Source organism: Cryptomeria japonica, chromosome 2 (assembly GCF_030272615.1).
Source record: "Cryptomeria japonica chromosome 2, Sugi_1.0, whole genome shotgun sequence".
In the NCBI taxonomy this organism is placed as follows: Eukaryota; Viridiplantae; Streptophyta; class Pinopsida; order Cupressales; family Cupressaceae; genus Cryptomeria; species Cryptomeria japonica.
The window spans coordinates 525,206,907-525,220,494 of NC_081406.1; the positions used below are offsets into that span (position 1 = coordinate 525,206,907).

The window sequence follows — 13,588 nt, forward strand, 5'->3', positions numbered from 1 at the left end:
ATCTGGAAAACTATAAACTATTCGTTTAATCAATTTAGTTAGTAATTAAATTCTGATTTTCTGAGTTTACATTAATCTGAAAGTGTTAAAATTCAACATGCACAAGGACCTAATGAATTTCATTTTCTATTGACATTTGAAAAATAATGAATTATGAATTTATGAGTTTTTTTGGCAAATTATCAGGTATTTTATTTTTAATATAAATGAAATTATAAATTATAGTTATATTGAGTATTACTATTTTTATATATTTTGTGTGTGTGTGTATACAAACCTGTACTCTTACCCAGAAAAGAGAGTTGTATTGGCATATCAAACCTATGCTTGTTCCCTTACCAGGACCAGCAACTTAGAATCAAAACAAAAATCCTTGACTATGCTAACCTACAAACACATACTAACCGAAAATATCAACAGAAACACTTAGTATTGAATTCTCAAACCTGCAAATGTCTTCTCATTATATCCAAAAAGAAATACACTAGAACATTTTTTTAGAAAAGTGACTATATGCATCATAATTAAAATTAAAATATGTGCCCTTTAAAATTTTAAATAGACAAATGCACTAAGAATCTAACTAAGAGAATCTAGATGAGGTGTCAAATAAAGCTCCAACTTCACTGAAGTGATACTCAGTTTTATTGACCAATCAATTAGTCTAACTAATCCATCAATCCAGTCTAACAATTAATAACTCCTAATCAAAGCAGTTGAGACTAAGTTACATCCACAAATCACTCAAGTCTCCGATAGTTAACTAGACACTAGTCTCTAAGAAAACTCCCTAAATAACTACATCCTCTCCACGCTGATCTCTCAAATGCACACAAGTCTCAATCAACTATTATCATTGTTGTGCCATAACTATGAGAACACTGGCCAAGGAATCAAGGTGAAAACTCTAACACACTGCACAATGATAGAAAAGAGACTCTATATGCACACTGCACAGCAGTAGAAAAGAGACTAAATGCATCATAATTTAAATTAGAATACATGCCCTTTAAATAGACAAGTGCACTAAGAATCTAACTAAGAGAAACTAGATGAGGTGTCAAATAAAGCTACAACTTAAGCTTACAACTCACTGAGGTTGACTAACCAATCAATCCACAGTCTAACAACTAATAACTCCTAATCTTAGTAGTTGAGGCTAAGTTATATCCACAAATAACTCAAGTCTCCAATAGTTAACTAGGCACTAATCTCAAAGAAGACTCCCAACATAACTACGTCCTCTCTATGCCGAACTCTCAATTGCACACAAGTTTGGATCTACTATTATCACTATTGTGCCGTCATTTATGAGAACAGTAGCCAAGCTACTCAGCATAAAAACTCTAACACACTGCACAGTGGTAGAACAGAGACTCTATATGCATCATAATTAGAATTAGAACAAATGCCATTTAAATAGACAAGTAAGAATCTAACTAAGAAAAACCAGATGAGTTGTCAGATAAAGCTCCAACTTAATCTTACAACTCACTAAAGTGAATACTCAGTTTGACTGATAATCAACTAGTCTGACTGATCAATCAATCAAGTCAGACAACTAATAACTCCTAATCAAAGTAGTTGAGACGAAGTTACATCAACAAATCACTCAAGTCTGTTGAATTTTAGACTTTCAGATTTAACCTATACTCAGAAAACTGAAGTTAATTACTAAATCAATATATTTGCTGTTTAGTTTAATTACTTTCAGACTTAGACATAAACATAAATTGAACAAAATGAACACAACACACAAATACTCTGGGAAAACCTCATAAGAGGAAAAACCCAGCCAACAGATCTTCAGATCTGACTATGAATTATATCCAATTATAACAGTACATTACTTAGCTGGTAGCTTTGATGTGGCACACCAATTTGTCTAAGCCTTTCACACAGCAATACACCTCTTGAATCTGTTTTGCATATAACAGCAAGATGACCTTCAGATGAGCAGATCTGGAAATTGTCTTTGGCTTCACATATGTCTTGCAATTCGCATCTTCTATTGAAGTTCACCCTTGTATTAACAATCGCCTCAATGCACACTTCCTTCACTTCGCATTTAGAATTCTTTCTTTCTGATTTTTGCACTCGCAGAATGATTATCGCATGTGATATCATTGTATTAATGAGGTCAAGTAGTTGTTTATTTATATAAGGCAGGACCTATTTGAGGTCGGCTTGGTGTTGATCCCTTTTATTTGTTTCATTACTTTATACTTTATAGGGTCGGCCCTATTAGAGGGAACACGTTTCCCTTTTGAGTGGCGTGTGTCTTTTAGTTATAGGGTCAGCCCTATTAGAGGGAACACGTTTTCCTTTAGTGTGGCGTGTGAGAAGGGAGAGAAGGGCCCAGCCCTTGGTGGATTCCAATGTTGCCTTAACACAATTGGAATCCACATTCTACCTAGTTACAATCAACAAAGTCTCCAATAGTTAACTAATCTCAAAGAAGACTTCCTACATAACTACATCCTCTCGATGCTGATCTAAGTTGCACACAAGTCTCACTCTACTATTGTCACTATTGTGCCATCACTATGAGAACAATAGCCAAGTTACTCAAGGCAAAATCTCTAACACACTGCACAGTTGCTGTGGCTCACTATAGCCGCCACCCAATACAGTAGGCCTTGCTGCCACTTGTAGCAATATAGTGCAAAATAATTTCAATTAAAACATTGAATTAACTATACAAATTTTTTTCTCTACTAGTCAAGCCAACATGATTTCTCAGTTTTTTCCTTCATATGCATTTGCCTTAAATGCAGAAGCAAACCTCTCATCATCCACCTTCACAGACCCACTCCCTTACCTAGATGCTCATTTCACTTATTCTTTCCACCATGCAGCCATTTTTATTTGCTAATTTTTAAAATGTGGTAAAAACTTTTTTAATTAATTTTTTAAGGATTTAAAAAAATTGTGTTGAAAAGTCACATTGGCCCTCAGAAGTCTTTTGAGAACACATCCATGCCATTACAACCCCCTTGCCTCCACTATAGATTATGCCTCTCAGCAAAATTAGTTACCATGATATTCTAGCCCATGTATGATGGTTCTCCATAAGTCACTAAGCTATAGGCTTTAATCTATTTAGATTATTGGGATGTTTACAAGTTTCAATTATTTCACTAATTTTCCTTTTCGTATAACACTGCTCCCTAGCCAAAATTTATCCAGAAGCTTACTCTGGAACTTTTATGGTCTTCCAGTCCACAAGTATCTTCACTTTTGTGCATTGAAACTTTCAGAAACAAGGTCTACGTATTTAAGGTAACTCAAAATTAGATTCTTATCTTTATGCATGCAAATTGTAACAGGCAATAACATAAAATACAGCCAAGAAAAAAATTTCATTGTATCTGTATATCTATTCATAAACTACTACTTGTTTTGTCTCTTATTTCATCAAGTATATTTTCAGTTGAAGGGAATGAAAAATTACCTCCTGTAGAAGTGCCTTAATCAATTTTTTGTGTGAATCCAATGAAAATGCCTCCAGGCCCAAATCCTTTTCCAAGAGTCGCCGAACTCCTTCAAAGGTCAAAGAACTGCAGTAAATTTTCATCAAAATAAGTCCTCTTGATCTCCACCATCCAGAATAAACGTCATTCCATATACAAAAAAAATAAATGAGATGAATGGAAAAGAAAAGCATTTCACTAAGACAAATACAAAATACAACAACAAAAACTGAAAAAAAAAGCTCAAAATAATTTAAACTTTTAATCAATAATAAAAGAAACTGTAGCTAACATTTATGTAAATTAAATCAAACTGGACCAAACCCCCTATCTCATTATCACTTAAAATCCATTCACATTTTGGCAAATGCAAATCAGAATCATCCAATGTGCCATGACCAGCACTAAAGCAGAGCAATTGCTGTGATGATGAACCAACTTTAAAACTCACTAGACTTTATCCATGTTATGCAGTTCATGTTCAAGTACGATAAAAAGCACGTGCATAGGAGAAAAAGCTCCCCTAGCTTATTTATGTTTGATGTCCCCACTTTAACAGAAAGAAACTTTGTCCTTTCCCTAACATTCACAAAATACAAATGATAGTGATTGTGCCAAAATGACTCAGTACTTCAATCAAAATTATGCAAGGAATAGATATAATTGCATCCATAGATTAGGTCTAGGCTTCTTAATTCCAAGTAAGAAACGTTAGGTACAAAAGTCAATAAGCATAATGCTAACGTAAACAGCTATAGAGTGGTAAAATTAGGTTTTAACCAGCGCTAAGTTAAGGCAATGGTAAGTCCGTGTCTTATTATACCTTGACAAATATGTAGAACAACGTAGATAATATGGATTTTGATTTGACCTAAAGTGTGGAATCAAGTTTAGTAATTCCTTTCAAAACTCTTCAAACTTTCTAAGATTAAATAAAAAGAGTGCGCTTGGGATATTATTTTAATGTTTTTTTTTTGCAAGGTCGACCTCCTCTTTTTAAATTTTGTTTATTTTTGGCCTATTTTCCAAGTCGGCTCTCTGCTCTATACTAGGCAGTCAGGAATGGTTATATTAAATATGTTTATTTTATGTCCAACGAAGGTGAGCTAGATGTAAATGGGTGCACTCTCTTGGGACAGGTTCAAACATCTCTGTAGACATGTAAAATCTAAATGTGGAATTCAAACAGGTTAAGTACTCTTCCAAGACTAAACCAGGTTTATCAATATCAAAAAAAATAATAACAAACTTTGCCTAGAATCATATTGCAAATGTAAGGCAATCCATGAACAGTCAGGCAAGGGAGCACACAAAGGACCAAGGCACCAAAGGAGTCATGTCATGCTTTATTACATATAGGAATAATGCGCAAAAATGTCATGGACCTTTATGTACAGTTACTTCGGCAATTAGTGTGAAGGGGTTGAATAGAAAAGGTCCTGGAAGGGTAAGTTCACAATGCATGCTTCGCATACACAACTTCAGCATATTTGCCATTTGTCCGTTGAAGGAAAGCATCATCATTGATACTACCATACTGCTATTACAAACCACCTTCACCCACACACACACACACAGAAACCAAAGAGCTCTTGTTGTCACCTAGGACAACATCCACCAAAAATTTTCATTATCATAGGTCATGTGCTCTCATCTCACTCAAAGTCCCTTCATGAAATATTCAAAACATAGAATAGAATAGGAAGCTTTTAACATCCACAAGGCCAAAAGCAGTCTACAGGACAAAGTGTAAAATTTTGGTACGGTTCAATCATTGATCTTTGAAGTTGTGATCCCTCATTATGAATCATTGTTCAAATCGTAGATGTAAAACTCAGCAAGTTACTCGTGTCCTTTCCTCAAATATTCATAGAATAGAATAGAATCAAAAGTTTTTAACACGCACACAGCCAAAGGCACCCTATGGTACAAAGTGTAAAATATTGGTAAAGGTCAATCATTGATCCTTTAAAGTTTTGGTCTCTCATTCTGGATCATTGTTCAAATCATGGATTTAAACTCAGCAAGTTACTCGCAAGCTGAAACATCTCAGCGAGTATTCACTGATCTTTTCACAAACCTGTGGAGAAAACTCACCCACTGACTCAAACAGTATTCAATGCTTAAAACACACCAAACCATGTCATTTTCCTGACTTTTCTGCCATTTGTTCTTGTGATGTGCCCTTGTGATTGTCATTTGATCATTTTCTAGTTGCCTTGAACTGGTCTTTGATGGATTTGACACATTTGATGACCTGATTTAAAAGGTATGTAACTTTTTTTTAATTTTACATTTTTGCTTTTTTTTTTCATTTTGATATTGTTCAAGGGTTTCAGTCTTCTGTTTTTTATTACTTAAGCAGAGAAAGTGTTGATTCTTTCTTGAATATTCATTTCTGAATTCTCATCATTTTCAGTTCCTCCATCTCATACTCAGTTGTCACAAACCCTTGTCCTGTGTTATCACAGTGATTTCGGTATTGTTTACTTTACTCAGCTTCGCAGTGATAAGATTGTTTCCTTTACTCAGATTCTTCTGTAGGAGCCGCTCTTGAATGCCATTCAAGCAGTTTGAAGATCCACATGTCGTGGCTAACTACTTGTAGAATATTTTGAAACATCGCAGGCTGGTAGGGTAACTCGCTCTGATACCATGTTGTTTTGCTATGCTCATTTAACCACAGGCACTGATTTGCCCTCCCAGCCATAGACAATTCACAATTGTCTCCCCCGAGCACTATATATTCAATCTGCAATTGTATTCCATTGTTATATTGCTATGTATTTTTTAATTGTTTCACATATCTCATTATATATGCGACAGGTGTCTATACACCAAGATTCGCCACTCTTCCAAGTGGCACCAATTATTACATTATTAATATAATATAATAATTATTGTATTATCATATAATATAATAATTATACATTATAATTATAATATAATTATATTATCTCATAATAATAATATAAAAATATAATCACAACCTTTGTGATATCAATGTTGGCCTATGGAATGATCAATCAATATCATAAGATCGTCACCTTACGATAATGATCAGATGTACAAGTGTTCATCCATTGAAGAAGCATCTCGGGCCTTTCTATCACTCCCAAGGTGGACGTATATAGCTTTGGCTTGACGATTGTTGGAAATTATCTCTGGCCGAAGAAATCTGGATTTAAAGGTAGAGGAAAGTGGGTTGTACTTCCCTACCTGGGCTTCATTTCAGCTTCAGAGGGAGCAGCTAAGAGGATGTGCTTCAGTTGACATCTGAGGATCTTGGTTCAGAGGGAGTGGGCCCTGTCAAGATGGTTTCTCTAGTGATCAGTCAAAGGACTATGATTCATGGGATGGAGTCCCATGGCCTTTATGCTGACTCCTAGGTCATGCTATTTGGTGAGCTTGGAATACACCAAGAGTAATGCAAACTCCAACCTTGTATTTCTTGGAAGGTCAAAGCACGTGGAGATCAAGTATCACTATGTTAGAGACATGGTGGAAAGTATTCACTAATGTATTCTTCTTTTCAAAAGATGTTTTAAAGTGTAAACTCTTGTGATTGCATTTCTCTTTGAGAGAGACTTAAGGAGAAAACCCGTATCTACACCCTCTGATATGGTTCATGGTGGATGTCATGTGTGCGACTCCATGACAATTTCGGTTCAGTGCTTGATGAGCCCCTATGAACATTATTGTGAGGTGACAATCTCTCAATAGTGAACACTTGTACATCTGATCATTATCATAAGATGACAATCTTACGATATTGATTGATCATACCATTATGATGGATATCATGGGATGTGATATCTATGGATATGTCATAATGGTATATATCTCTAGTAGTAATATCTATGGATATGCCATAATGGTGGATATCATGAGACGTGATATCCATGGATAAGCCATAATGGTGGATATTACATAAAGAGATATTTATGGTGGGCTTCATGTGACGTGAAATCCGTGGACATGCCATGTAGTAAAATCTTGAGATATGCCATAATGGTGGATATCATATGAAGTGATATCCGTGGATAAGCCATAATGGTTGATATCACGTGAGGTGATATCTATGGATAATTCATAATGGTGAATATCACATGAGGTGATATTTATGGATATGCCATAATGGTTGATATCACGTGAGGTGATATCTTTCCTGTCCACATATGGATGTAGCCAGTGTGGTCAATCATTACAAAGAGGTAATGTGACTAGTAGATATCAAAAAGGATTTCTCCCTAGGTAAGAGGGAGTGTTGATTCTATTGTAGTTGTGGTCAGAATCCACAGGCCAACATTGATATCACAAAGTTTGTGATTATATTTATATTATTATTATGAGATAATATGATTATAGTATAATTATAATGTATAATTATTATATTATATGATAATACAATAATTATTATATTATATTAATAATGTAATAATTGGTGCCACTTGGAAGAGTGGCGAATCTTGGTGTATAGACACCTCTCGCATATATAATGAGATATGTGATCTGATTAAAAAATACATAACAATATAACAATGGAATACAATTGCAGATTGAATATATAGTGCTCAGGGGAGACAATTGTGAATTGTCTATGGCTGGGAGGGCAAATCAGTGCCCGTGGTTAAATGAGCACAGAAAAACAACAGAAAGGGCCCCGAACCCTCACAAAAACAGACACAAAACAGCAAAAAAGAGCAGCAACAGAACAGCCCCTGGTTTCAGTCTATTTTTGCTTTCAAAGCTAGTGTTTAAAAAAATTGAGTTGGTTGCCTTTGTTTCCTTTTTGTTACGGTTTTCAACTTGGCATTGATATTGAAAAAGCATTCTTAATAGTCGTAGTAAAGTCAAAGGACCCCACTTAAAAGCATAGCAAACTCACTTTGGGCACAAATCTTTGCCCAAGATGTGATGTGCAGTCATGCATTGCAATAGAGCCCAAGGATCCACAAGAGATGGAGCCTCTCCTTGCTAACAACTAGGAGGAAAAAAAAAGAAAGAAAAGGAGAACTGAAGCAATTGCAGCAATGATAAATTCTCCTCATAACTCAAACAGTGAATTAGTAAGTTCTTGTCAATACACATGAAGGACTCATCACAGAGCTCTAGCCACTTGCATCCACAAGGCTTCTCTGTTCCTTGTAATACACCTGATACTAGTTGAAAGCAGCAAAAAGTAAGGATGGCTGCGACAAATTATTGGTATTCTAACAACACACAATTCTAAGTTCCAAGGAGCCCATGTAGATAGTTGTTGGTCAATGCAATGACTATTGCCAAGAGAGGGTTCAAGGACCTAATCAACATCAGTTAAGTGGGCCATTGTTGGACAAAGCCGTGAAAAAAGCTGTGAAAAATACTAAGTTCATAAGAGATGATCAAAAAAGATTTGGTCATAGCTGCACATTGATCAACTTTCTAGTCGCTTGAAGTGGTCAGTTAGTGTTCCTTAAGTCCATAGATGTCTCCCAAAAACTGCTAAGGTACCGGATCTACTTACAAACAGGTCAGATCCCAGTTCCCATCCAGTCTGCCTGGGGAGCCCAGTTTGTCGAGGGTGAAGCTAGGCGCACCCAGGTCAAACCAGTCAACACAATGGAAGGTTTTCTATTTTTTTTCTTTTTCTATTTGACAAAAAATGGGTGCCCCACAATTCTTCCTCGACCCTAAAATTGACTTCTAAAACACATGAAACACCAAAACAAGTTCATTTAGTTCATTTCTATTGCAAACAAGTATCTTTCCAAGAGGCTGAACATTGTTTTTTGCTTGTTGAATCAACAAAGGGAGTTGAAGATTGATCTTTGAAGGTTCTACAATGATTGCATGTCATTCCTACATATTTGCATATTGTTCATTGGCTGCCATGAAGATCATAGAAGACTATTTTGGCAAAGAGATAAAGTTTTTTCAATTTTTTTGCTCCATTTTTGTTTTACAAACATGAAACAAATTCTTTGCTTTGTTTATCTAAGTTTTTCCTTTCTTCTATGAAAGTATCAATGATTGAAAAGAGTTAGGTTTTATATATCTACTTTTTGTTTCAAATTTATTTTGTTGTTTTCAATGTGTTGTTTATAAAATTTCTTGCCATACCAAAAACTCAACCTAATTGAAAACAGATCTGAATTTACCTCTATGGAAATAAGTTGATATGCTACAACCAATTCCAAGAAGTGGGGGTTACATTTGGATTCACAAAGGATGTGATGTTAGATATTCTAGTTCATATAGTCAAGTGGGAGCCCATTTGTGTGGAATACTTGGGCAAGGCATCAAACCTTACACTAGAAAGAATGGTAAAAGTATGCCACCATAGACGGTGATAGAATATATTATGGAGCAAGAACAAGCAAATGAATGAGCAGGCCAAAAATCAAATCACCCCCTAACAAAAAAAAGATCAAAGGGAATGAAACCCCCAATGCCCCCATCTAATCCCAGTGTTGTGGTAGAGAGCCGCCCATATTTCTCTACTCCTGAAAGTGAAGAACCCACTTCAAAAAAAAGAGCAAAGGGACCTTTGGAAACTGCTTTTCAAAATAATAGTCGAGAAATTGCCGATCAACAAATAGGAAGATGTATTTATGCAAATGGGTTGGGTTGGCTTTCAATGTTGTTTGCTCCCCATATTAACAAGAGATGGTGAGAAATTAATGAAGCTCCAAAAGGGTACAGGGGCTCGGGTTATGAAGTGGTGTGTGGCACCTTATTGAAAAAAGCAACCAAGCTTGTAGAAGATTCATTGAAACCTATAAAGAATTGATGAATTAAGACAGGTGTGTCCATAGTTTCCAATAGATGGAAAGATGCAAAAAATCAACCAATGCCATAGTGGTGTCCCCTAAAGGGGCAATGTTTTAAGAGTCATGGATTATAAGGGGCAGGTGAAAGATGGTCAATTTATTGTTGATATTCTCATTGCAGTGATTGAGGAAGTGGGACCCCATAACATTGTTCAAGTCATAACAGGCAACGCAAAGAACCATAGAGTTGTTGGGTTATTGGTTATCTTTTGGACACCTTGTGTAGTCCACTTTCTCAATCATATGCTACAAAATATTGGGAATAAAATTGATTGGATCAAAGAGTTGTATGCAAAGGCTAAGGGCATCCAAATGTTCATCACCAACCACTACATGTCACAAGGCATTTTTAGATCATTTTCAAAATTGGACCTATTGAAGGTAAGTGAATTTGACATTTTCATAGTTTTATTGCATATAAAAATAAAGTATGTCCAGCTGCTAATTAATTAAATTTAAATAATCCCATAGGACTTAGGACTATTTCACATTTAATTAAATAATTATGACTCGAAGAGAAGGGGACATTACATTGTCCTATACCCATTCCCCCTCATCTTGCCATCCATTTCCCACTTCCTATGATTGGACTTCTTGGTATATTAATTTTCCGTGATAGGGAGATTAGGAGTATTCACACTAGGGGGCCTCATAAGTCCATCCTTTCTAAGCCCAAAGGCAGTACCCTTTGTACCTGTTGAAATGTGGCGACTGATCAGCAAAGTACTGTACACTCAGCACATATCCTTGCCGAGGTCCAGGGCTAGGTCGAGCCCCAAGCAAGGGTTCGGGGGCGGGAGCCCCCGAGAAAAAAAAAATTGGGTATTGTTTTTTTATGAAAACCGACATTGTAATAAAACCCTAAAAAGGCCGACTTTGTTTTTGCCCTAAAAATGCATGTTATAAGCGGCTGAGATGCTTAAGGCATTGTAAGGTTGATGTATTGTTTTTGCTGGATAATAAGAAAGATTGGACGGCTGTGTATGGTGGACGTAACCCATTCTGGGTGAACCACGTTAAATCTCTGTGTTATCTGTGTCCTATTTTATTCCTTTATCTTTTGTATTTAAATCTGCTTATAATTGTTAGTTCATATTTGCTTCGGATCTGCTTGAAACCCTAACAGTACCCCCTTGACCTCATGGGGCCATTCCGTCACCACCATGAGGTGGCATACCTAGAAGAGTACCCCATCGTTGTTCCCTTCTAATCCCTCATTACCCCTACCATGGTTGAAAAACAGAATATATATAGAAAATCCTATATAATGTCACGTATTAAACAGTCATAAGCAACAGCATAATATTAATCATCAATGAGCAGATAATATCCATCATGCTATGTACAAAGAACTCATAAGTTCTCCTATTTTCTGTTCTTAAGGTCTGCTCTAAATCTGCATAATATTTATTCTCTTCATTCCTCCCCCTCACCCGCCCCCAACCCCCCACTTCCTTGTCTTACCTTCCTTTTATATCTCATCGCACCTCTTCTTGAAGGGAGGCAATCTTTCACAAGAGGTCAGCCTTGCTTATTAATTGATTTAATTTAATTTTGTTTTATTTTATTCCTTCCAGGTCGGCCAGCATCAAGGGGTCGGCCCACTTGAAATTCATTTATTTTAAGTTGGCCCTATCACTTTAGATGCCCAGCATTATTACTTACTAATGCCTGAGTCGGCCCATCATATTGGTTTCATTGCTTAAATTCTATTAATTAAAGATGCGATTGGTTTGCCTAGATCTCCACTCCACAAATCCCTACTTTGCTTCCACTATTGATACCTAACAAGAACCCACAATGCACAATCAAATACCATTCCTCGATCGCAGTTTACAGCATGAGTTGTTATACAAGCTCACTCCACGAGGTGTTTCTGTTAACTTGCCAACTTCTGATCCAGGAAACCCATTTGTCCTCTTATGAGGGACATTTTGGCATATCTAAGACCTTGCAACATCTCCAGCGCTCCTTTTGCTCTCATTCTATGTGAAAATAAGTTGAATATCAATCGATAGTTTGGCTATCACTGTACATTATGAATGATACTTTCATTTCATTTACTCTACTTAGTTGAGGACCACGACCAACAAGGAGAGGAGGCTACTCTATCATATAGAGAGCAAGATTTGATTATCTCTGGTAAAGAACTCTAATAGGAAGAAAAAGGATTCAAGTGTTCAAGTGTTCAAGTGATTTGCGATTTTCTGATAGTCACTGCAAGATTGATATCTACATTAATATCTAACTAAAATATATAGATGATTGAATACATTAGCTTTAGGGCATCATGCATAAAATGGCACGGACGCCATGCGCACTAGCTACATTAACAAAAGGGCGTGCTCAATTCATCCATGTAAAAGAGGGCATGACCCATTCATCCATATAAAAAACAGGCATGTTCAAGGTAAAGTGGATTTCATGCCACAGGCAACTCTAAACTGTAAGCCTTATGAGCATTTCTATTCTTTGCTACGGATGCGAGCGAACCCTTTCCAGTCCGGAGTGTGATATTGTACTCCAACAATTTATTGACTATTATTAAAAATATCAACGGTCACCCGCCCAATAGTTCTATAGGTCAGTTACTCGTACTCGCCAGGCTGGACTTTGCAAATTCAAAATGCAAAAATTATAATAACACGGATTTCACAGACTTATAAAATCGAAAAATTTTCCCGACCCGCGTCACGAAACAGCATTAAAATTGAGCCAATTGGCCGGGGCAAGCATTATAATTGAGTATAAAAATTGTTAACAATTGCATTTGTAGAAATAAAGAGTTCACTTACTCGGACTGTTTTCTGAAGAAGGACAGGCGAGAGCGCACAGCTTCAGTTACGCTCATCTCGATCTCATCAGTAGCCATGTTCCTGCTTTTACCGGCTCTCTGGGCTCTTCCCGCACTCTGAGCTTGTTTTTTGTACCCAAATATATGAATTAAAAAGGGCTCCTCTGATGTTTAAACTTTCTGCCCGGGTTTCCGGACCGCGGAGCTGACCATGGCTAACAGAGTTTAACAATCCCGGTTAAGACGATCAAGACAGACTTTTTAAAAACTTGTTTCGTCCCGTAACTAGGGTTTCCTTAGAGGGGTTAAAGAAGGAAATGAAAACTCTATCTAAACATTATAAATATTTCTAAAGCAAATTTGGGTTAGGGATATAGGATTTATAGTTGAGTCTTTTCTAATGGTTACGATAGCATTTGTTGATTGATTTAATGTTTACATTTGTTGACAATATTGTAGCAATAGTTGTGACTTTAAAATTGTTATTGTGATGATGACTACCCATAATT

At 36.3% G+C, this 13,588-nt stretch overlaps 1 protein-coding gene across 2 annotated transcripts in view; it reads right to left on the reverse strand.

The window, feature by feature from the left end:
• LOC131052167 (uncharacterized) overlaps window positions 1-13,380 on the reverse strand; it is a 71,141-nt gene extending 57,761 nt beyond the window's left edge. The window contains exons 1-2 of one of the 2 annotated variants that reach the window (XR_009107296.2): window positions 13,081-13,380; window positions 3,455-3,560 (exon numbers count right to left, since the gene is read on the reverse strand). Coding sequence is in view for 1 of the 2 variants with exons in the window: in XM_057986774.2 (XP_057842757.1) it covers window positions 3,455-3,560; window positions 13,081-13,157 (183 nt within the window). In the remaining variant the exon portion in view is untranslated. The remainder of the gene's footprint in view (window positions 1-3,454; window positions 3,561-13,080) is intronic. The other variant, XM_057986774.2, reaches the window with a different exon arrangement.
• Window positions 13,381-13,588: the final 208 nt, after the last annotated feature.